Here is a 23,602-nt window from a genome sequence, read left to right as displayed (position 1 = left end):
TGACAGCATTCCCTGTCGAGAAGTCGGTGTTATTACATCTGATTAGATATAAGATATAATGTATATCTGCTATAAAATAATGCGCGATTAGATTACGCTCAGTGCTCTCACTGTTACGTTTGGCACAGTCGTTAAAGTAAGTATAACAATATACAATTTTAGTTAGTTAACAAAATAGTGTCAATTTGTGTATTACGGGAACTATTCTACCTACTTGTAGTGTTTTATAACTAAGGTAAAATTTTACAAACTCATATAAATTCATGGAGCATTCCTATTTCCTAATAAATAGGGTATTTCTATACCACTCGAGTTCTGTTTAGTCAGTAAGTCGATCTCATCATTAATTTGTAATTATGTAAATAAACTACAAATAAGTTTAAAGGCTTTTGTTGCATTGCCCTTACAGGGATAATTATTACGGGTCTATGTAACAAACCATCTTCATCAAAATTGGTTTAGTAGTTAAGGCGTGTGAGCATATCAGATATATTCTACTATATAAAAATAAGTCGGGTTTTCCTCCCTGACGCTATAACTCCAGAACGCACGAACCGATTTCCACGGTTTTGCATTGCAGTGAGGTTTATAGCAAAGAAAATTCGGGAAAAGGGGGTAAAACAGGATCCACGCGTACGATCTCGCGGGCGGCCGCTAGTTATAAATAAAAATAAAATAAATAAAAATTATGACCTGAAACGGTACTAATTAGTGCAACTAATAAATATATTAGCTCAAGCTAGTGTACATAAAATATTGATATAAACGTTGTGATAAGTCATAGTAATTACGGAGGAAAAAATCCAAATTTACAGTAATCGTTAGCAGTAAACAATCATAAATAATGGCCTGCTGAGACGTCGTGATTCACCGGAATCTCTAGGCAATTAGAGTTTTTGCCAGACGTACCCAAAACACAGTTGAATTCAGCAGGCCCATTCTTTAACAAAATCTTTAAAGGGCTTTCTTTATTCAGAAACCCACAGACCCAAACTTCATGATTCACCAACATTATATCCTATATTGGGAGCATACGCTGACAAACTTTCAGCTTTTATAAAATGACGTAGGTCTGGCGTTCACTGCTCTTACGTCTATATTGACTGGTCTGACCTTATTTTATATTTACGTACTAGCTGACCCCGCGAACTTCATACCGCCTTAGCGTAGAGATTTTCTTTATATTTTTTTCCGTAAAAACCTTGTACAGAGTATTAGAAAACTACAAAAAAAATCAGCCAAATCGGTCAAGCCGTTTTCATGTTATGTCGTGACAACGGAAAACGGGTTTCATTTTTATATATATAGATTAATACGCTTAGAAAGTGTATTATAATTTTGTAGAAATTCATTGTATTTAATCAAGTAGTACTTATAAGTACTCACCTAATTCATTTTCTGTTACTAATTAGGAGAGCGTAGCTATTACCAAAATTGGTTGGTTTTGCTCGGTCGAGTAAATTCTTTACTTCTTTATGCGAACTACAATGCGGTTTGCGGTTGTCTACTTACTCACATGTACCACTTTCAAGCAAAATAAATAATTTGATTTGGGTTCTATTCCTGATGAGTTTTGAATAATTTTAGCAGGTTGAGAACCTTTTGCTATCGTGTTATTTGTTTATTGATTTGAAATGATTTGTTATTTTTTTACCTTATCAATAATCGTCATAGCTCTATTTAATTAAGGCAATGTGATAGTTCTAAGAAACATGGGTGTCTATGTATATAATCCTACTGTATTTTCCTTGAATTACATTGATATATGAAGAACATTTCCTCGTGTTTGAATATTTATAAGTACAGTGCATCGCGTATGCCGTTACTGGCGGAGACGGGCTTCTTTGTGGTAAATATTTAATCTGCTCAAAGCAATAAAATTATCACTGTATTTAATTAGTAGATAGAAAAAGTTAGCGGTATGGGCTTTATTAACAAGTCTGAAAGTTACTTTATTATAATGCGATAAATTATAGTGTCCAAATAACACGCTTTTTTTTTATAAATTCTTATAAAACATTTGTCACGACATTTACTAGCAGATATCTGATGTTATAGGAGTCAATTAGGCGTAATAAAAAAGTGTTTTAATAATTAGTTTAAAAAATAAAACCCGTAAAACAAATTCAGTCGAAAAACTGCGTGTTGTTTTATTCCTCGCGTAATATTCTTTTAGTAAAAGCCTTCTTCAGAGTTACGTGGGCGTCCAGAATATGACTGTCTACGCTTGCCAAAAATATTACCGAAATAAAACTCAATGTCGTTCATTAACTCGTCTTTACTGTTTTAAAATTGTTAAATTCGAGTGTTTTATAGTGTTTCAAGATTACCTAAAACTGTTTTGGTTTGTGGTACTTAATAATTATGTATTATTTGTTTTATAGGCATTCAAATAAAATGTGATAAAATGCTGATTGTTCTTGATATTGGCAATAAAAGAAATATCAATTGGCAATCAATGTAATGTCATCGTAGCGAATCTTAATAACTTTATATTTATCAATTTACGTTTAATACTACATGTAATTGATTGAACGAACTAAAATAGCATTTGAATAACCTTCAATGAGTTTTTTCTTTAGAATGAGTTTCGACTACTGATGTACCTGCAGTAAAATGCTGCAATTTGCCAAAAAAAATATAGCTATTAACAACTTAATAATACGTAGTAATGTAATTAATTTCTATTTTCCGTAACGTAACGGCTTCGATCGGGTTTTCCCTAATTCAATTATGTAAAAGGAAAACTAGGCCTACGGAGAAACGTGCGTGATGCCGATCGTAATGCTATATCGCTGTTTATCCCATATTTGCTACTTGTTTAAACTAGGTAACTTAAAAAATAATAACAGGTGGTTATAATAATCCAACCTATAACACTCCATGAGGATCACCCGTTATTTGCAGCGTAGAGACAGGTAAGTATACGTAATACCTATGTCGCTCACTTGTTATTTGTATGTGGCAAGGCGAGGTCTGCTAGCCTAGGATACGCGTCACGATCTAATCTAACTTATCGATTTTAGGCGATAAACCCGCCCTCTATCGTCCTATACGTATTACGTACCCTAAAGCCTTGTTTGAACTTGTCAAGTAATTTGGTAGAGTAACGAGCGGCTATACTAAACCGCCTGGTTCAGAGTCGTTTAGCCGGTGCACTACAGTCTTGGGGGGTGCTACTCGCCTATCAACATAGAACAAAATGGATTGACTCGACTAAACGATTTTAGTTACCTTACTCGATAAAATTTTTGGTGTTAGGACACCTTTAGCTACTAAATTGCGAAGTGCGAACAAGGCTTAAAGGTTCGGCCAAACCAACGCGTGCCGCCTACGTGCGCAATTGCGATGGTGATCGTACTGATTTCCAATGATCGCCATCACGCAGACTGCACGCGTTATTGGTTTTTTGGCCGAACCTTTGGGGCTATATTTCACCGGGACACCATGGCGGCGCAACCAGTCGACGCTACCAACGAAAAGTATACAGCTTTGCGCAACCAAACGGACACCAGGTGAGTAACTCTCTATAGAGCTGTATACATTTTGTTGGTAGCGGCGACTGGTTGCGCCGCCATGGTGTCCCGGTGAAATATAGCCCTTGGTGCCCAAGCTAACCCCCACGCTTGTCCAGATGGGCCCTACGATCCAGACGGTGACGGCGCCGGTGTGGCTGGGCGAGGGCCCGCACTGGGACTCCGCGGAGCAGGCGCTGTACTTCGTCAGCATCTTCGACAAGACTGTCCACAAGTACGAGCCCGATACTGGGGTGCACACCAGGGCGAAGTTGGGTGAGTGGGAAATATTACTTACTGCTTTTGAACAAACAATTAGTCACGCACCTAACTCAACGTCCACTTTTTGTAGACGTGCATTACATTTTGTCCCGAGCTAAGTAGGTTATTTATTATTACTTTGAACTTGTTGTGTATACTGCGATGTTTTATTATTGAATTAAAGTACCTGCTTAAATGAAACGCTGGCCTTATTCTCAGAAATTGCTTATTAGACTTATGGTGCAAAGGTCTTTCCTAAACGGGAAAACTACAACATACTTATTATTCGCTATTGCGAATACGAACTGCATCGAATCCGAATTAGAAAAGAATAATACTGAGACTATCACCACTCAGTAATTTTCTGAAGGCCTAGGATGCGCGCTGCGATTTTATCGATTTTTTCCTTACATTTTGACGTCTAAAATCATCGTTAAGAGTATATCATATCACGGCGCGAATCCCAGCCCGGCTGGTATACCTAAATCGTAAAACGCCGAATTAATTTTCCAAAAAACCTTAACTACAACCTAAACCCCTTCCAGATGGCATGCCAACCTTCATAATCCCAGTGGAAGGCAGGCCGCACCACTTCGTAGTAGGCCTGAACCGCAAGGTGGTGGAGATCCAGTGGAATGGCGACGAGAACGCCGCGAGGGTGCTACGGACCGTCGCTGAGGTTGACCATGAGAACCCTAACAATAGGTTTAATGATGCTAAAGCCGATCCTAGGGGCAGGCTGTTCGCTGGTAAGTGGAATCCGTGCTTCCTTAATACTTATAAACTATTTAAATCAATAAATGCAAAAGCAACTCTGTTAGCGTTTTACGCAGAAGTTACTGAACCATTTCGATAAAGAAATACTATATACGGACGGGAAGCACTGGTTGTAAGGCACCGTTCCCATGCCCAGGATATAAGCTAAGGAAACTTACTCCTTAGTGAGCATAGAGTCCCTTCTCTTAAAGACACGAATCCCTAGAGCCCGATACCTATAGTAAAAGGACTACTTACAGATAAAATAAAACTTTAAAGATATATTTCATATTAATTCACTTTAAAATGTTAATATTTTTTATGTAGCAAGGAATGTCGTATGAAAAATCATTATGCTAAATCCTAACCCCCATACTAATAAAACTTACACGCTTGTTGAAATGTCATTTTAAAACAGTGTTCAACAACTGTGCAACTTAATTATTTTTTATTAGTAAGGGGGTAGGTATATCATTGTGTTATTTCTTTTGGGGTTCGGTCGGATCGATCATCACTTGACTAATCCGTTCTGGTAACATACCCTAAGGATTTACTTACGTAAATCTTTACCTAAGACCTGAAATTGCTTTTCTTATTCTATTTACGCGATTACTGAAATATAAACGTTATTTCCAGGCACGATGGGTCACGAGTACGAGCCGGGCAAGTTCGACCTGAAGAAGGGCGCCCTCTACCGGATTGATCCGGACGCGAGCGTGCACAAGCTGGCCGATAACATTGACATCTCCAACGGACTGTGCTGGGACGTTAAGGAGAAGGCCTTCTACTTCGCAGACTCCTTCGAATACACTATTAGAAGATACGATTATGATATTGAGACTGGCAACATTTGTGAGTACTTACTAAAAGTTTACGAATAATCCTAGTCCACAAGAATTTTGTCCGCGCTGTTCGCCTGGCAATGATGCAGTGATCCCTAAAGAGGTTGATCAGATTATTTTTTTATTGCCAGATAACTTTTTCTGAATACACCCGTGTGTTCGAGAATGGTTAAGCGACAAAATGTCTGAAACTTTTAACCCTTGGTCTATTAATAGACAAATGACATTATGGAATATGTTCTTCAGAAACAATGTCTCACGTGTGCTTGTTGTGGAAACTATGCTTCTTATGTCATTTAGATGTTGCATATTTTGTACCTTCGTACATCCGAGATTATACAAAAATAATTCAAACTTAGATAAACGTTTCGAACCACGCCCATTTTTATAGCGACGCCCACTTCTACAGCAATTAGATGTTTAATCTATCTACCCTCTATGAATGTTGATTTTTAGGCTTACTTCGATTGTTGCTCTCTTTATATAAATTTTTCGTGGTTCCAGCAAACCCAACGACGGTATTTAAGTACGCGGACCACGGGCTAGCGGGCATCGTGGACGGAATGACCATCGACACCGACGGCAACCTCTGGGTCGCCAACTTTGACAACCACCAGGTACGCTTACAAAAAAACAAATAAAGAAACGAAATTTGAATACAGGGTGTTTGGTAAATGGGTATATGAGCCGACACTAGCCCATGTTAACATGGGCATATAAATGGTATGGTGAAGTTAGTTTGATATCATCATTTTATTTTTTAAATTTTCATACAAACTAAATTTTAAAAAATCCGATTTGTATGAAAATTAAAATAATTAAAATGAAGATATCAATTTTCTGACTTCACNTATGGTGAAGTTAGTTTGATATCATCATTTTATTTTTTAAATTTTCATACAAACTAAATTTTAAAAAATCCGATTTGTATGAAAATTAAAATAATTAAAATGAAGATATCAATTTTCTGACTTCACCATACCATTTATATGCCCATGTTAACATGGGCTAGTTTCGGCTCATATACCCATTAACCAAACACCCTGTATACAAAGTCACTAGTTAGACGTTCGGCCAAACCATCGCGTGCAGCCTGATTGATTGCAGCGTTGGTTTGACCGAAGTCGAACCTTAAGAGTTAAAGCATTCTCTCCATTCGGAGCTCTTTAAAAAAATTGGTTAAATTAAAATATGATTATATGCTTTAAAAGCGCATATTGAGGTGTAAAAGTCAGTCACCAGTGTCATTAACTTTAATTATAATAACGCACACGAAATCAGAGATAAGTTTCTGTTTCTATTCCTACCTAACTACAGCTGTTTTTTGATAAAAAATGATTAAGGGCTGATTTTTCAATCGTCGGATAACTTTAACTGAAGAATAAGTTTGGCAGATTGACAGTTTCGTATGGGAAATATGTCAAAATGACAAGTTTATTCTTCAGATAAAAGATATCTGGCGATTGAAAATCAGCCCTAAAAAGAAAATAGCAACACCTTAATAGGTTTACGTCATAATAAACAACGATCACGTACGTAGAACCAGGCCTGTTCATCTCCGCGAGTTTACATCGAAAACAAAACACGCACGATGGCCCACCTACAGGATACTATTCGACAAGGCCTCACATACGAGCGAACATTGACTCACGCACGCGTATTCTTGTGTATGATGGAAGAAAATAAAGAAAATGGTGTACTAAATACTGTGCAGTATTTAACTGCCTAAATAATAATAAACACACAGAATATACTTTTTTAAGTTGCCTCAAGACACTGAGAGGTAAAAATAGTAGTTAATATTATTCATGATAATTCATGCTAAATCATGTATTTCCTCCGCCATTTTCCGCAGTTTGGCACCTCACGTCACATCATTTTACCGAAGTCAGCCCTATAGCTTCGGCGCAGTGCCGATCACTGACGTTTGTCAACAAAATGGTGCTTGACTCTTTGAGACAGGCTAAATTACACCATATTGTTAATCACATTGAGCATACATTTTTTTAAATACCTTCGCGAACTAAAACTTCTGTACGTAGTACTTATTATTATTCTGTGGTAGAACTATCATTTACACATCATAAAACAAAAATTCTCTTACCAGGTGATCAAAATCGATCCTCGCACCAGCAAGCTCCTCCAAACCGTCAGGCTGCCCCCCCTCCAAGTGACGTCAGCAACCTGGGGGGGCCGCGAGCTCGACGACCTCTACGTGACCAGCGCCGCCATGGACCGCGGCGCCCCCCAGGCCCCTCCCGCGGGGGCCACGTTCCGGCTCGGCGGCCTGGGGGCCAGGGGGCACCCCAATGTTAGTGTTAAGCTGCATTGAATAAATGCTTAGTGTTAATATTGAGTCTTATTTGGTTATGAGAATTGAGTGGTTGAACGTACAGTGACTTTGCAAACAGTTGCAGAATTTTTAGGAGCGACTCAGAATCAGTACCTTATGCCCGTTTTCACCATCAATCTCTAATCTTTAGGTGACCCCTATGGTAACACATAATAGGCATTTTGTTTCCATAGGGGTCACTTAAAAATTAAGGATTGATGGTGAAAACGGGCAATTTTTTTTATCTTATTATCATATTTAATTATTTCTATACGATGCGCGAAATAATTTTGGCAACTGTTTTCAATTACAACCTGTTTTATACAGGTTGTAATTAAATTGCAAGGCACAACTTTATAAGAACACAATGAAATTAATAAGTGTATCAACTACTTACCTATCCCGTAGTTAAATGTCCATGCGTAGGCAGTGTTCTTTCACTAAGATATTATGAGGCAAGGAAATACATATTAAAACGAATAATCAAAAATTCAAAATGCTAGTTTAATGTCTACTTCTATAGGTAGGCCGGTTAAATGAGTCCTCGCCTGCGGAACGCGGGGTCACAGGGGCGTGACGAAAACGGAGATCGTACGGGGTGCGGGCGGCAGGCGCATTCTTGTCAAAATTCATTTCGCTGGCGATGCGGCTAGCGAACGCTTGTGTTATTTGTTACGGACGCTTTTTGAGGGCTATAAATGAGATTAAATTTTTAAGATGAGTCGAAAGATTTTCGGACATAAAATTAATAGTCAGTGCAAGCAAATAGCTTTTAACGTTTATGAATATTTTAGAAAAAAAAAACTGGATCCAAATTCTGATGAATATCAACAAGATATACCGTTAAACAAAACCGTAGCAAACGTTACTGGACTATCGGAAAAGACTGTATCTAGAATTGTACAACAAGGAAAATTATTAAAAAACAATGAAAAATTTAAATCACCGAAGAAATTGAAACAAAGCCGCAGGAAAAGGGTGGAAGTAGATGATTTCAAAAAAGGCGTGGTAAGAAGAAAAGTTACTCAGTATTACACAATTTTAAAAAAAATACCAACTCTGAAATCCTTGAACGCTACCCTTAGAGAAGATAATGTATTATACTGCGGCAGAGAATATTTAAGATTATTATTACATGACCTAGGTTTTAAATTTAAAAAATGCGGATCTAAAAGGAAACTCCTTATTGAACAGCCAAATATAACATCGTGGAGGTGGAAATATCTAAATACTATTAAAAAGTATCGTAGAGAAGGAAGACATATTTTATATCTTGATGAAACTTATGTCAATGCGTCTCATAACGTTTCAAAATGTTGGCAATCAAAGGATGAACACGGAGTATTGTCTCATATTGGTAAAGGAGAGCGTTTGATCATCATACATTGTGGTGGCTACACTGGATTTGTCGATGGAGCACTTGTGATATTTAAATCCAAATGTAAAACAGGTGATTATCACGATACAATGAATTTCGTGAATTTTAGTAAATGGCTAAATGAAAAGCTGATGCCTAATATTCCACCAAATTCAGTAATAGTAATGGATAATGCAGCTTATCATTCGGTTAGAGTAGAAAAAAAGCCGACTATGGCCTCTACCAAGCCAGAAATGCAAGATTGGCTACGACGACATGAGGTGCCTTTTGATGATAAATTAAAAAAGGATGATTTATCCAAATTAATTAAAAGCCATTACACAGAGGACATATATAAAATTGATGAGTTATTGAAAGCAAACGGCCATGAAGTGTTGCGTTTGCCTCCTTACCACCCAGACCTGAACCCAATTGAGTTGGTCTGGGGTGATATTAAAAGACAGCTAGCAGAAAAAAGTATCGACTCCAATTTGGACCAGAAAAAAAATATGTTGGAAAATTTATTTGCTGAATATTCCGCAGAAAAGTGGGAGCATTGTATTAACCATGTAATTAAAGTCGAGGATGAATACTGCGAACATGACGGAGTTCTAGATGACGTTGTTGATTTTATTATTAATGTGCACGATGATTCAGATAATTCGGATGATGGCTGCTTTGAAAGTGAAGAATCAAGTTCTACTGATATTGATATGGACATAAGTGATTGATTATAATTTGGATAGGTACATCTTGCACACAATAAATTTTACATGAAATTTTAATGAAACAATTCATGTCGTACATGAATTGTTTCATTAAAATTTTATGAAATAAATTATTTTCTTTATTAGAAAATAATTTATTTTCTTTATTAGAAAATAATTTATTTTCTTTATTAGAAAATAATTTATTTTCTTTATTAGAAAATAATTTATTTTCTTTATTAGATAAAATAATTTATTTTACAAAATTTATCACCACCTGTTTACCGTTAACCACTTCACTGTGACGTCACATATCTTGAGAACTATCTAGTGAAATTTAATCTTTTTTATATCATCCCCGCCCGCACCCCGCACGGTCCCCGTTCTCGTCCCGCCCCTGTGCCCCCGCGTTCCGCAGGCGAGGTCTCATTTAACCGGTCATACTATAGCATATTGTCTTTTCAATAATATATTTTAGTAAACACCAAATCCAACCCGCAACCAAACCGCTCTTCAAAAAAATACTACGATACTTAAACTAAAATAATACAAAATTAACGTTTATTGCATAATATTGTCTTTTAATAATAATAAGACTACACCAATGTGGATAATACTTAATAACGGTAATATACTTAAATATTTCATTCATAACATGCTGGATTAACAACAATATAATATTTCTAATAGGAAGGGTTATTATTGTATCTAATTACACTTATCTTAAAGTTTAACATTAACGTTGGGGTGTCCCTTAGCGCCCAAACCGGTCACCATAAAGGTACAGCCACACGGAGGCTTCTGTTCAGCACTGAAACAAATTAAAAATGCATATTAGAAACGTTTGCATTGTTTTCGCCCAGGACAGACAGACATCTCTAACTAACGGTTCAAAAAACTAACGTCTTTCAGACAATACAAAAAAATGGATTATTCTACTTTGTAAAAAAGTGGAATTTTTGTGTCATTTCACCTCAGAACCATTTCACCCTGCATAATTTTCCATTTCAGGATATCACTTGGATGAAATAGTTCCGAGGTGAAATAGGATACTAAATATGCCACTTTTTTCATCAAGGTGAACAAAGTGGAATAATCCAAAAGATTGCGTCGATGTGTTTCAATTGATTACTTCCATCGCTACAATTCAGTAGTCAATACCATATTAGCGAGGCTCACTTCCACCTTCGTCTGATCAATAGAGGTCAAGAGCATTCTTGTCACACAAAAAATTCACTTAATTACGACGATTATGACAAAAAGAGTCTACAAGGAGGACCAACAACCTCATAAAGGTAGCAGGAAGGCGCTGGATGCAGGCTGCCACCAACCGGCCATTGTGGAAATCATTGGGGGAGGCCTATGTTCAGCAGTGGACGTCCTATGGCTGAAATGATGATGATGAAGAGAGTAGGTACTCACGTGATAGGCCCCCTTAATTAATGTTTATTGTCCGTGGTGCATAATCTTTTTCATAAAGGTTACTAAACCTTTGTTTGTCACCTGTCATCCGCTTTGCAACGGAGGGAAGTCGAACTTTAACTTCGAACTCCTATGTTCTTCTGATTAGTTCCAGTCCAATGACAGTTTAACTTTCCGGGACAAACTTGACCTTCACTGGTTGGGTTTTTATTGGCAGTCAAGCTGTAGATCCTGGCTACACAGGAGTTGCAGTGGTGGGAACGAGAGGTGGGAATAGTCCCGTTAGCTGGATGCAGGCAGCTACCAACCGTGCGATGTGGAAGTCATTGGGGAGGGTCTATGTTTAGCAGTGGACATCCTGTGGCTGAAATGATGCTGATAATGATGCTAGCGACACGTCGTCGGTTGTTGCTGCTGTGTGGAGTCAGCTACGAATTGAACCTTTATAATGTAAGTACATAATAGCAACTCCGAGAAAGAGGTCAATCGTCGAATCCAATTCGGATGGGCAGCGTTCGGGAAGCTTCGCCATATACTCACGTCCGAAATACCGCAGTGTCTCAAGTCGAAAGTATTCGACCAATGTGTGTTGCCAGTGATGGTATACGGATCTGAGACGTAGTCGTTTACTATGGGCCTCATAAGACGGCTCAAGGTCACCCAAAGGGCGATGGAGCGGGCTATGCTCGGAGTTTCCCTGCGTGATCGAATCAGAAATGAGGAGATCCGCAGGAGAACCAAAGTAACCGACATAGCTCGCAGAATTGCTAAAATCAAGTGGCAGTGGGCGGGGCACATAGCTCGTAGAGACGATGGCCCAGTAGCGGCGTAAGGGGGAGGCGGTGGGGGCGGTCCGCCCCGGGTGCCAAGCATCAGGGGGTGACACAAGTCACGCAGATTAGTACTCACTGGCGCATCTGCATGGCAAGTCTGCGGTCTATGTCATGAAATGGGGGGGGGGGGGTTAGGGGGTGCGTGCGATTGTCTTTCAATCTTCGAATCTGTAGATAACCCCAAAATCCCGGGGGGTACCAGGGGGTGCCTTAGGACTTATGACGGGGGGATGGGGGGGTGATCGCCCCGGGTGCTCAACCCATGCTACGCCGCCACTGCGATGGCCGTTGGGGCAGGAAAGTTCTCGAGTGGCGACCACGGGCTGGAAGACGTAGCGTGGGCAGGCCTCCTACTAGGTGGACCGACGATCTGGTAAAGGTCGCGGAAAGAGCCTGGATGCGGGCAGCGCAGGACCGTGCATTGTGGAAAACCTTGGGGGAGGCCTTTGTCCAGCAGTGGACGTCATTTGGCTGAGACGACGACATAATAGCAATCAAAATAAAACAAAGTGCTCACGTGATGTTCAAGCTGGCAGTGGTCACGAACAGGACATCGAACTGCGGGCCGCCGAAGGTGACGGACGTGACCTGCAGCGCCGGGATCGACACCTTGCGCAGTAGTTGTCCAGTCTTGGGGTTGATCTGGAACAGTGGTTCTTAACCTTTAAATCATGAGGGACCATTTTACCAAATTTGTCTCGTCAGTCAGGGACCACCTCATAATCATAATCGGTCAAAAGTAAACCAGTTGACTGCAAAAATCAGTTAATAGTGGTTTTGCCCAAGGTGTGCAAGTGCACTTCGTGGACCACTTGGAATGCCTCCAGGGACCACCAGTGGTCCGCGGACCACCGGTTAAGAACCTCTGATCTGGAAGATATATGGATGTTGTTCAAGAACTAGATAAGACAGTCTGTAGGTTAAGGCTACAAAAATCTCCAAGGTGTTCATTTTAAAACCAAAATGGAACGAAAATTGTTTTTAAAGAATATAAGCTTTATAATTCAGACCCCTCGTGATAAGTTAATGCTCGTAGAACGAGTTGACTTATTCAGTATTCTGACTTGAAAATTACCGAATTACCTAATTTGAAAATTATTTACATTTTTGATAGCACTTTGAGTGCCAAATGTAAAACATATGCAACTTATTATTTTTGTTGTTTTTTTTTTAAATACTTTCCCAACTTTCTAATGATGTAGGTATTAAAGGTACTAATTATTATTAAATTAAAGGGTAATTTAAGAAGCTGGAGTAAGGCGTTCACCTACCTAATTAATATTTTAACCACGATTGCAAGAAAGAGATCGTGAAATTGTCTCTTCGTCCATATGACATGCGTTAAGATACATTAAGAATTACTTTAACTACTCGTATGAATAAGTTTTAAGAAACACGACTACTTCAACTAAAGCCTGGACCGTGAGCACGTAGAATTTTGTCCAATGACCCCAATCCTGTCGCACAATCAGTTGCGACAGCAATATAATTACGCGCGAGCGATAAGGATGGGTAGCTTGGGGTCATTGGACAAAATTCTACGTGCTCACAGACCAGGCTTTACAACCACCAAAAACCTTTGTTTGTCACCTGTCATCCGCTTTGCAATGGAGGGAAGTCGAACCTTAATTTCGAACTCCTCCTATTTTCTTCTGATTAATTTCGTTGCGGGTCCAATGACAGTTTAACTTTCCCCCGGGACAAACTTGACCTTCATTGGTTGGGTTTTTGTGGCGGTCAAGCTGTAGATCCTGGCTACACAGGAGTTGCAGTGGTGGGAACGAGAGGTGGGAATAGTCCCGAGACCAGGCTTTAGCTGAAATATTCTGTCTAAATTGACTAAGAAACGTTTAGCTTACATGCAGGATGCAGGAGCCGTTGAACACGGCGACCCAGAGGTTGCCGTCGGTATCGATGGTGTGTCCGTCGGGCACTCCCTCGATGCCGTTCTTCTTGAAGTCGAAGATGTAGCGCAGGTTCGCTGGAAATAATACACAATATTGTTCATTATTTATCTTAGAGACCCATGATGGTGCAAGAAAAAAACATGGAACACGCACACACACACACACACACACACACACACACACACACACACACACACACACACACACACACACACACACACACACACAACCTGCATGCAAGCCTTGTTTCTTTTTTGCCCCTTTGACTGTTTTTTTACGAGATTGTAATAATATTATTGGCTGTAAGAACAAAAATACCTGTTTGTATTATTATTATAAAGAGCTGTGGTTTTCTGAATAAAGAAAAATAAAATAAAATAAAATTCATGAAATCATAGCATCCAAGACATCACAAAATATGTATTATCAGCATGACACCAGAGTATTTGAATAAAGTAGATAATAGACAAATGAAATTAGTTACAATGTTTCAACGGTATCACGACAACTCGACCCTGGGACGACGCGACTTCGGTGAAGAAAATTGAGTTGAATTTGTCTTAGACTAGGCGCAGACCACCGACTTTTAGTTAGCCGATAGTTGGGCCCGATTCCAATTTGTACGATAACAAATCGGTGTAGTGTGCGCACTTTCATACATCTCCATACTGATTAAAAGCCCGACCCAACTATCGGCCAACTAAAAGTCGGCGGTCTGCGCCTAGGCTTTGGTGTCATAGGGGTTGAGTTATCGCAGAAGTTGAGTGGTCGCAAGGGTTGAGTTCTCGAAGGGGTTGAATTGACGGAGTCATTGACGGTTGTCGTAGAATCGTTCCAACATTTATAAAATAAAAGTGAATGTAATAACTTACAAATCTCGCCAGTCTCGACATCGTAGTCGTATCTCCTGATGTTGCTGTCCATGGAGTCTGTGTAGTAGAAGGCCTTCTCCTTCAGGTCCCAGGACAGCCCGTTGGAGACGGTGACTCCTTGCACCAGCTTCTTGATGCCGCCGCCGTCTACGCGGAAGAGAGACCCGGCTTTTGGGTCGAACTCGCCTTGAGCGTTCTCGTGGCCCATTGTGCCTGGGGAAAGAATAATAAAAAAATCTCATCATCATAATTTCAGCCATAGGACGTCCACTGCTGAACATAGGCCTCCCCTAATGCTTTCCACGTTGATCGATTGGTAGCGGCCTGCGTCCAGCGCTTCCCTGCTACCTTTACGATGTCGTCGGTCCACCTTGTAGGTGGACGTCTCACGCTGCGTTTTCCGGTACGCGTCCTCCATTCTAGAACCTTACTGCCCCATCGGCCGTCAGTTCTGCGTACTATGTGCCCTGCCCATTTCCACTTCAGCATAAAAAAATAATAACATAAAAAATCTAAATCGTTTTTTTTTTCAAGTAGGCTCGCTGGATTCAAGCCAGCAGCGGTCAATATGGAAATCATTGTTGGGGGAGGCCTATTTTCAGCAGTGGACGTCCTGTGGCTGAAATGATGAGGCTCCAAAAGAGCACTTTTACACGTCCCAACACTACCACTGTTTCGGGCGGAAAATAAGGGCCCAGTGCTGTGAAGAAGCAGCGCAAGAAACCATACCCCTTTTCACCATTAATCCCTAATTTTTAAGTGACCCTTAGTGCCCCTATGGTAACACTTAACAGGAATTTTGTATTTTTGAAAACGGGCATCAGTCACTAGGTGATCGGTCGTCGCCTGGCGCAGTTCAGGCAGGTGATGTATGAAAAGTCGAGCGATTTCAAAATTTTACCTAATCAATTTGTTGTTTGTACAAAAGAATCAACAAATTCTGTATCCGAAATCGAAATTGTGCCCGATTTACAAAACACGCGTCACTGCGCACTGTGCACACACCATAATAGTAAAACATGCGTAAACTGCCTTGATTGCTTACTTATTTATTGCTGATTAAACAATTGTACAAGTGTTTCATTACATTATAATAACCGTTCGCAACTACCGTAAAAAAAACTGTAGGTAAGTATAAGTTATTTTATGCAGGTACCTTCACTGGAAAATATCGCTTGATCCGTAGTCCCTACTGCACGTAAATCCTCTGCTTGTTGCCCAAAATCTCAATAACTTTTTATCCAAGAAACACGCAAGACTCACCAGCATAGAGCCGCCCTCTAGGGTCTGCCTTGCCATCGTTGATGCGCGTCGTAGGCACGTCCTGGTCTACTTCTCCCAACTCCTTGATCACTTTCGCAGGGCTCCCGTCGCGGCCATCCCACTGCAGCACCAGAAACTTGCGCTCCACGCCCACCACGAACTGGTCGGTAGCTCCCTCCACGGGCACTATGAAGCCTACGCGGCCATCTTGGAAGGGGACGAAAAAATCTTTTAATATTCAAGCAATCATGGACCTATAAAAAAAGTCGGACGGATTCTCATCAACAAAATACTGTGACATTAGGATACACCAGCTTGCCAGTATGTACAGGCCGGCACGCACACATTCACACCCTGTTACACCACTTCGAGTGCAAACTTCACACAGTTGACACATTTAAGCAGCGAAAAAACAACACGAATACGACATGTCTTGTGTGATGAAATTGTGTAAAAACCGTTCTGTTCGAACAAACAAAAATTAAGGAATCACATTTCACAGGCAAAATAATAATCCAATCACTTATTTCCCGACATTAAAATATTGAAATTAATTGAAATCAAACGTCATTCACTCGAAAAAATAATACGTCAAAGACCAGTGTTCTCAGTTATTTACGTGGGAAAATTGGGTAAAATGTTTTGGCTAACATGGCATCCCTAAATTCACTCACACAATAGACAAACGCCAAAATTTTGCGTCACAGTTTTGTTGTAGCGCGAGTTCCGTCCGCCTTTTTTTATAGGTCCATGCAAGCAATAAGACTTTTACGAAATCGAAGTGAGACTATAAAATAAATTATTGAAGTATTTGATGCAAAAATAACTAGAAAAATTTTCTTCTCACTTTGCTTTTAGTTTTCCGCGTAGACCTAAAATGGCGCGTAGAACAACGAAACTTGCTTTTTTTACGATAAAGCGCGGGTAGGGTAGAAATCATAACTTTTTAAATTAATCAAGAGATAGGCAAAGATCATGCTCAATATACAGCCAAGTCTGTAGAAAGTTAGGAACTTTTTATGCTCATAAAAATATTTTTTTATTTTTTTCCGGTTATTGGCTTTGCACGGTTTGTGTGTTGCCAAAGTAGAAATGTTAAAAATCACCTAAATGTTAAATTGATGATTCAAAAATAAACAAATCAAAAAATATTTGATATTCCTAAAGGCATTTATTGTCGGATAAGTATTCAAACAAAATATCAAGAAATATAAACAAATGTGTTTTGTAGTTAGGATAGGGCATAATAAGTGTCATAGTCATAGAGTGTGGGTACGGTAAAAAATTGCAGAGAAGTCCTTACCAAGCTTGGTCTTGGTGTGCTCCCCAGTGGACGGCACGTACTTGTGTATGGTGCACTCTTTGATGCTGACGAAGTAGAGCGCCTGCTGGCGCTCGTCCCAGTGCGGACCCTCGCCCAAGGCCAGGGGCTCCGTGATCTTCTGCACTTTTACCGACATCTGGGAAACCACACCGCATTATGTCGTAAAGTGTGGGGTGAACACATTTTTAGGGTTCCGTAGTCCTGACAAGGAACCCTTATAGTTTCGTCATGTCCGTCCGTCCGTTGGTCTGTCCGTCCGCGGTTTTACTTGGAGACTGTTGGCACTAGAGGCTATATTTTTTTCAGCTACCGTCATTAAAAATTTGTCGAGAATTAAAAAATCTATATAAAAAATACGTTTAAATTCAAATCTTACTTCTAATTTAAAACTTGAAAAAATGATTAGTACCTAGAATAAATAGCCGTAAGTAAGTACGAGAACTTAGTTTCGGTTACGTTCACAGCCATTTTAGAATAATTAATTCGGGCAATCGAGTGGAAAATTGAATGCGAAAATTTAACAAAATTAATGGTTTGTATTTTTCCTTATCTACAATTAAAATTTCGTATCTACTTGATAAACATTCAAGATAATTATGCAGTTTCAGTCCTAATATTTACCAAGTAAATAGTCATCCTGACGTTAAAAAATGTTGCTACATTAGTTAGACATAGCCATTAGCCAACCACTATCATACATTCATACGCGTTAATTCGATGATTGAGTTGTTTGCAAGGGTAATCTAGTTCCACTTAAAATCTTACTATTTTATAAAAGAGTTGATTAACTTACATCACTCACCTTGTGACTTACTGAATTTAACTTATTATGCACTACCACAAAAGCTGCAATCGCGATTTAGTTTTACAACTCAGTATCGCACTGAACATCAATCCTCACTGATCTCTGATGCCACTGACCGATCACTTAAGTATCGGTACTTATCGCCACACAAACCAGTGTTGCCAGAAGGTTACTTTTGTAACCTTTTTGGTTACTTTTGAACTGCTGTGGTTACTTTTAGGTTACACTAATGAAAAGGTTACTTTTAGGTGATTTTTCAGAAATTGTAGAATTAACTTTGCAGGTTATTCAGTAAAAAATATTAATAGTGACAATTTAAAAATTATGTCATAAAGTGCATTTAAACTTGAATTTTATTTATTATTTGTTAAGAAAAATTAGTTTTAGCGAATGTTTTTCGATAATAAAACAAAACGCNGCACAGAAAATGCAGTTCCTTAAAAGCAAAGTAAAAGGTGAAGCCGAGAGATTAATACAGCATTTGCAAATTAGTTCAGAAAACTACACTATATGTTGGGATATATTAAATCACCGATATAATAACAAAAAACTGTTGTTCACATCATACATAAATATACTTCTTGGTATGCCAAATATTCAGCAACAATCATTTATTTCTATCAAAAAGATCGGGTGCAACGAGCATGACGTCATTCAATTACACGGCTTCTGTGACGCATCGTCGCAAGCTTACGCCTGCGTAATTTACGCCAAACTAAAAAATCAACAAAAGGCTATCATTATCGCAGCAAAATCGAAACTTATACCTACCTCAAAACAACTGACTATACCACAATTGGAGCTCTGTGCAGCAGACCTACTAGCAAAATTAATGACAAAAGTTTTGGAGAGTTTAGATCAACATAAAATTGAAATTTTTGGTTGGAGCGACTCTAAAGTCGTATTAGCATGGCTACAGAATCCAAGCAACAAATGGAAACAGTTTGTGATGAATAGAGTGAAAAATGTCTCCAAAGTTATACCTACCAATTGTTGGCGTTACGTAAAGTCAGCTGAGAACCCCGCTGACTCAGCAAGCAGAGGTCAATTTCCTTCACAACTGAAAGAAAACACTTTATGGATTAATGGCCCGAATTGGCTACCTACGTATCAAAGCGAGGAAGTTAGCAACCAAGAGATATTTATTACACACGAAGAGGAGAAGAAAGCACAGCAAAGCAACGTCGTAACACAACCTGAAACAGATGAATCAATTATGAAGCAATTATTAGCAAAGCACAGCTCATTACCACGCATCATTAGAATTGTAGCATGGATAATGAGAATTATTAGCAAAGAAAAACAAAAGCAGACCTACTTAACACTAAATGAATTAAAACAAGCACAGTTATTAATTATCAAACACATACAAAGCGAAGCATTTAAAGAAGAAATAAGCAACTTAGAAGCAAATACAAATGTTTCACTAAAAAGCAAAATATCAAAACTAAAACCTTACCTGGATGAAAATAACATCTTGCGAGTCGGAGGAAATTCGTAAACAACTCGAGACTATGAAGCAAACAGAACCTTTGAGTGACGAGATATCTAATCATGACATTCATCATTTTGCGGCCATCTACGTCGTCTTCACCGTGCTGGCAGCCGGAGGAGCAGCGCTGGCCTGGCGGCGCTGGCGCCGACGCGCGCGCGCGCCCCCACCGCAGCAGCAGCAGTGTTGTGTTAGTGAAAGTGTTTCTTATAGCAAAAATGGGCAATCTAGTGATAAAGCAAAGTGTAGTGAAGTGAAAGACAAACCTATTCATTCGCACAAATCGAAAAAGGACCACGGCACGTCGCCGGTGCTCCGCTCGGTACTCACTATCTCCGATGATAGTACATAGATTAAGCTATTATTAATTATAAAACATAACAAAATGTCCAATCATCTTGTAACTAGATTTAATTCACTTTCCATTTCATTAATATCATCATCATTTTAATCTCTTTTACATCTTTCTCCCTCGGGAGCATGTACGGTGTACATATTGTATTACACTCAAATCATTCCGTCAGCAATTCCGCCGTTTGTACGTTCTAATTCCGTTCAATAAATCAGTGCTTTCATCGCATTCATAGCAATCACACGTCATTCTTAGCATTAGCATAACATTGTAATTTACGACATATAGCAATAAACTCTTAACTATCTCAATCTCCAGTATTTCATTTAGCATTCTTTAGATGTACTTCTCTCACGGTACATGCGCGTTCGACTGTAACCACATCTCCTCTATTGTAATTTAGAGTGCTTTTTTCGTGACGCAATCTATGCCATCGGCGCAATTAGACTACGCGTGGAGTTGATTGCAAAATACAATTCAGTTCGTTTCGCCGTGCATCGCCCATACTTCCGTTAATTGTGTTCTTCAATTTCGCACATAGTGTAACTAAAGTACAGCCGAGCAGGTAGAATTTCGTCCAATGACCCCAAGCTATCCTTATCGCCCGCGCGTAATTATATTGCTGTCGCGCTCGCACACTCACTGTGGCCGCCCGTCGCACATTCGCGACAGCAATATAATTACGCGCGAGCGATAAGGATGGGTACCCTGGGGTCATTGGACGAAATCTGATTGGCGACCGGACTTTACGTTATATCACTTCTCCTCCACAGCAATGGAGGGAAGTCGAACCTTAATTTCGAACTCCTCCTATGGTCTTCTGATTAATTTCGTTGCGGGTCCAATGACAGTTTAACTTTCCCCCGGGACAAACTTGACCTTCATTGGTTGGGTTTTTGTGGCGTTCAAGGTGTAGATCCTGGCTACACAGGAGTTGCAGTGGTGGGAACGAGAGGTGGGAATAGTCCCGTATATCACTTCACCTGAGCACATAATCACGTAATAATTTATTGATGCGTTTGCGCAGCTTCGGCGTGTACCCGGTAGGCGGATTAGCAGTGGGCGCGCTGGCGGCGGGCGCGAGCGCCGAGGCCGCGCTGCCGCTCGCCACCACCGGGCCCGTGCAGCGGATGGAGCCGCTCAACAACCTGCAGGTAAGTTCAAGTTAACCGCTAGTCCCTTTAGTTTGTGACGTCATATCATGATAAATAAAGGCTGATTTACACGTATTAAGTACTTAAAAATCAATATTGTGTAACACCTTAAATGTAAATATTAATGTAATTGATGTTATGTGTGTGAGAGAAAAATAAAAATTTATAAATTTTTTTTACTGGATAACTAAATTTTAACTTAATTTTAAGTGATCAAATTGCATCGTAACTAAATTTTAACTTAATTTTAAGTCTAAGCTCTTGTTGACTATGAAACTTTTTGTCAAAACGTGTCAAGTGACAAGCCCGGCCAACACCAACTTACCCGAAAAATTAAGTTTAAAGAAGAACGGTCATCTGTGACCCTTATACATTTACCAATTTTGGTGATAAGTAGGCATTTTGTATTAGTTTTTGTATAACGCCTGAACAAAAATAAAGGGTAATATTTTGGTGTTATACATAGATTTCGAATATAAAAAATATATAATTTAACTAATTAAGACATGACAAAAAAACTGAGGTATGTCTCGTTTCTGTCGGGTCTGGGTTTTTTTTATATGGGGCGTGACCGTTCTTCTTTAGTTACTTACTTAACACGTGTAAATCAGCCTTAAGTGATGGATTCTGTATATTTTTTTATAGATTTTAAACCTAGAAATCCATAAGAATGGTAAACGCGTGTCAAGCTATTTGTAAAGATGCTCGAAAACTATGTGTGGGAAGTCATTTTCAAAGTGTCAAACTTTGTAAACTTACTGTGTACTTGTGTGGACATTCGTCTGTAACCGACATAATTAGTGAAATTATCGATTTTAATGAGAGTTAAAAATATAGTAATCGATTTTAAAATGAAATATTATTAATTTCGCAGTATTTTTCTTTTCAGTAGGAATCTGATAATATTTCAAATACCAAATTACGAACACAGATGAAATATCCCTCCCAAGAAAATTAAATATTTAGCGATTCTTGCAATCGATTAATTTATATCATCTATCAAGTCACTATACATTGTTTTCTCTCCAGGTCGCGATAAAGAACAACGTGGACGTATTCTACTTCGCGTGTCTCATCCCCGCGCACATCCTTTTCACTGAAGACGGGCAACTAGACAAGCGGGTGTTCCTCACCACCTGGAAAGAAATACCCGCCGCTAACGAGGTCCAACACACGCTCTCAAACGTCATAGGAAACGCCGACTCCATCGCCCAGAAAATGACCCTAAACAACATCTTCACCATCGCAAAACGCAACGTCGAAGGACAAGACATGCTCTACCAATCACTCAAACTTACCAACAATATCTGGGTCCTTCTAGAACTCAAACTACAACCTGGCAACCCCGAAGCTACCCTCAGCTTGAAATCTCGGACCGTAGAAGTCGCCACCTGCATATTCCAAGCGTACGAAGCGATCATCAAGTCTTAATCTCTCAGATGCTATTTATATGTATATGTTGATCTATTGTTAAAGTATTATGTATACTACGTTGATAGAAATTTGGTAATGTAAACGAACGTTTTGTCTTTTTACAATATCATAGGTCCAGATAGGTGTGATTTGATAAAATATTAGTTTGATTTACATTTATTATAATTTCTATTGAATATATTGAAGTAAGAGCGGTCATATAGGAATCGCTTATTCAGTAGAATGTGTGAAGTAGCTTCTACAATCGAAGTAAAGTTTGGCTAAGCGTCCTAATATGGTGACTAATATTATGACAATTTAAGTTCTCCAAACATTTGCCCGAGATTTCGTAAGGGCTGTAAACTAGGCTTTAATACAATATAATATCAGCTTTAGTAATTCGATTATAGGATACCTACTAGCTTTTGCCTACGGCTTTGCCCGCGTGAAAATTTATTTGTCACAGAAAACGCGCGTCACTGTTTCAATAGGATACCTACTAGCTTTTGCCTACGGCTTTGCCCGCGTGAAAATTTATTTGTCACAGAAAACGCGCGTCACTGTTTCAAAAACTGGATAAAAACTTTTTCCGGAACTATACCAAATTATATCAAAAACGGTTCAAAGGTTTAGGGGTGAAAGCATGACAAATAGACAGTTACTTTCCTTTATAATTTAGTAGGAATTGAATCTTTGTATGACCGCTCTTGCTGTAAATGATGAAGATAGACTTTACGACTGTAAATTCCATTGTAGAGATGTATGAATGATAATTATTATGAGTATAATGTAAGTTATGAAATTATTTAGCAGCTCATAGCGTCGCGCCGAGTGATTGAGACTATGAAGTATATCATGCTATATTATGGCGTTTAAATAAATGATGTTATAACATATTTATATTTATCATTGTATTTTATATCCCTTTCCCTTATACATAATCATTCTGGGTCTTCTAGGGTATTTATTATAAAAATGAAACAACAAAAGTATTA

At 39.1% G+C, this 23,602-nt stretch overlaps 3 protein-coding genes across 5 annotated transcripts; 2 read left to right on the top strand and 1 right to left on the bottom strand.

The window, feature by feature from the left end:
• The first annotated feature begins 34 nt into the window (after positions 1–34).
• LOC114363737 (regucalcin) lies at positions 35–7,724 on the top strand. Of its 3 annotated transcripts, none has more exons than XM_028319552.1 (6): positions 35–136; positions 3,635–3,791; positions 4,322–4,525; positions 5,169–5,384; positions 5,879–5,991; positions 7,482–7,724. In XM_028319552.1, the coding sequence occupies exons 2-6, from the start codon at positions 3,635–3,637 to the stop codon at positions 7,704–7,706; spliced, it is 915 nt and encodes a 304-aa protein (XP_028175353.1). In that variant the 5' UTR covers positions 35–136; the 3' UTR covers positions 7,707–7,724. The 3 variants fall into 3 exon arrangements, with proteins under 3 accessions (XP_028175353.1, XP_028175354.1, XP_028175352.1); XM_028319553.1 differs by having other exon boundaries at positions 51–235; XM_028319551.1 differs by lacking the exon at positions 35–136 and adding an exon at positions 1,332–1,849.
• A 2,600-nt stretch (positions 7,725–10,324) lies between these two features.
• Positions 10,325–18,336, bottom strand: LOC114363748 (regucalcin). The gene is made up of 7 exons (XM_028319565.1): positions 18,194–18,336; positions 17,371–17,527; positions 16,068–16,274; positions 14,805–15,017; positions 13,885–14,006; positions 12,543–12,667; positions 10,325–10,581 (listed from the first exon to the last, which is right to left on the bottom strand). Exons 2-7 carry the CDS (start codon positions 17,525–17,527, stop codon positions 10,494–10,496), a joined length of 912 nt encoding a protein of 303 aa, XP_028175366.1. The 5' UTR covers positions 18,194–18,336; the 3' UTR covers positions 10,325–10,493.
• Positions 18,337–19,659: 1,323 nt separating this feature from the next.
• On the top strand, positions 19,660–23,503 carry LOC114363726 (AP-2 complex subunit beta-like). The gene is made up of 4 exons (XM_028319533.1): positions 19,660–20,010; positions 20,213–20,226; positions 21,068–21,194; positions 22,224–23,503. Exons 1-4 carry the CDS (start codon positions 19,660–19,662, stop codon positions 22,623–22,625), a joined length of 894 nt encoding a protein of 297 aa, XP_028175334.1. The 3' UTR covers positions 22,626–23,503.
• The last annotated feature ends 99 nt before the right edge of the window (positions 23,504–23,602 follow it).

Source organism: Ostrinia furnacalis, unplaced genomic scaffold (assembly GCF_004193835.3).
Source record: "Ostrinia furnacalis isolate ACB-3 unplaced genomic scaffold, ASM419383v2 OfSCF7245, whole genome shotgun sequence".
In the NCBI taxonomy this organism is placed as follows: domain Eukaryota; kingdom Metazoa; phylum Arthropoda; class Insecta; order Lepidoptera; family Crambidae; genus Ostrinia; species Ostrinia furnacalis.
The sequence above is the reverse complement of the archived record's forward strand: the minus strand, read 5'-3'. Positions and strand labels throughout refer to the sequence as shown.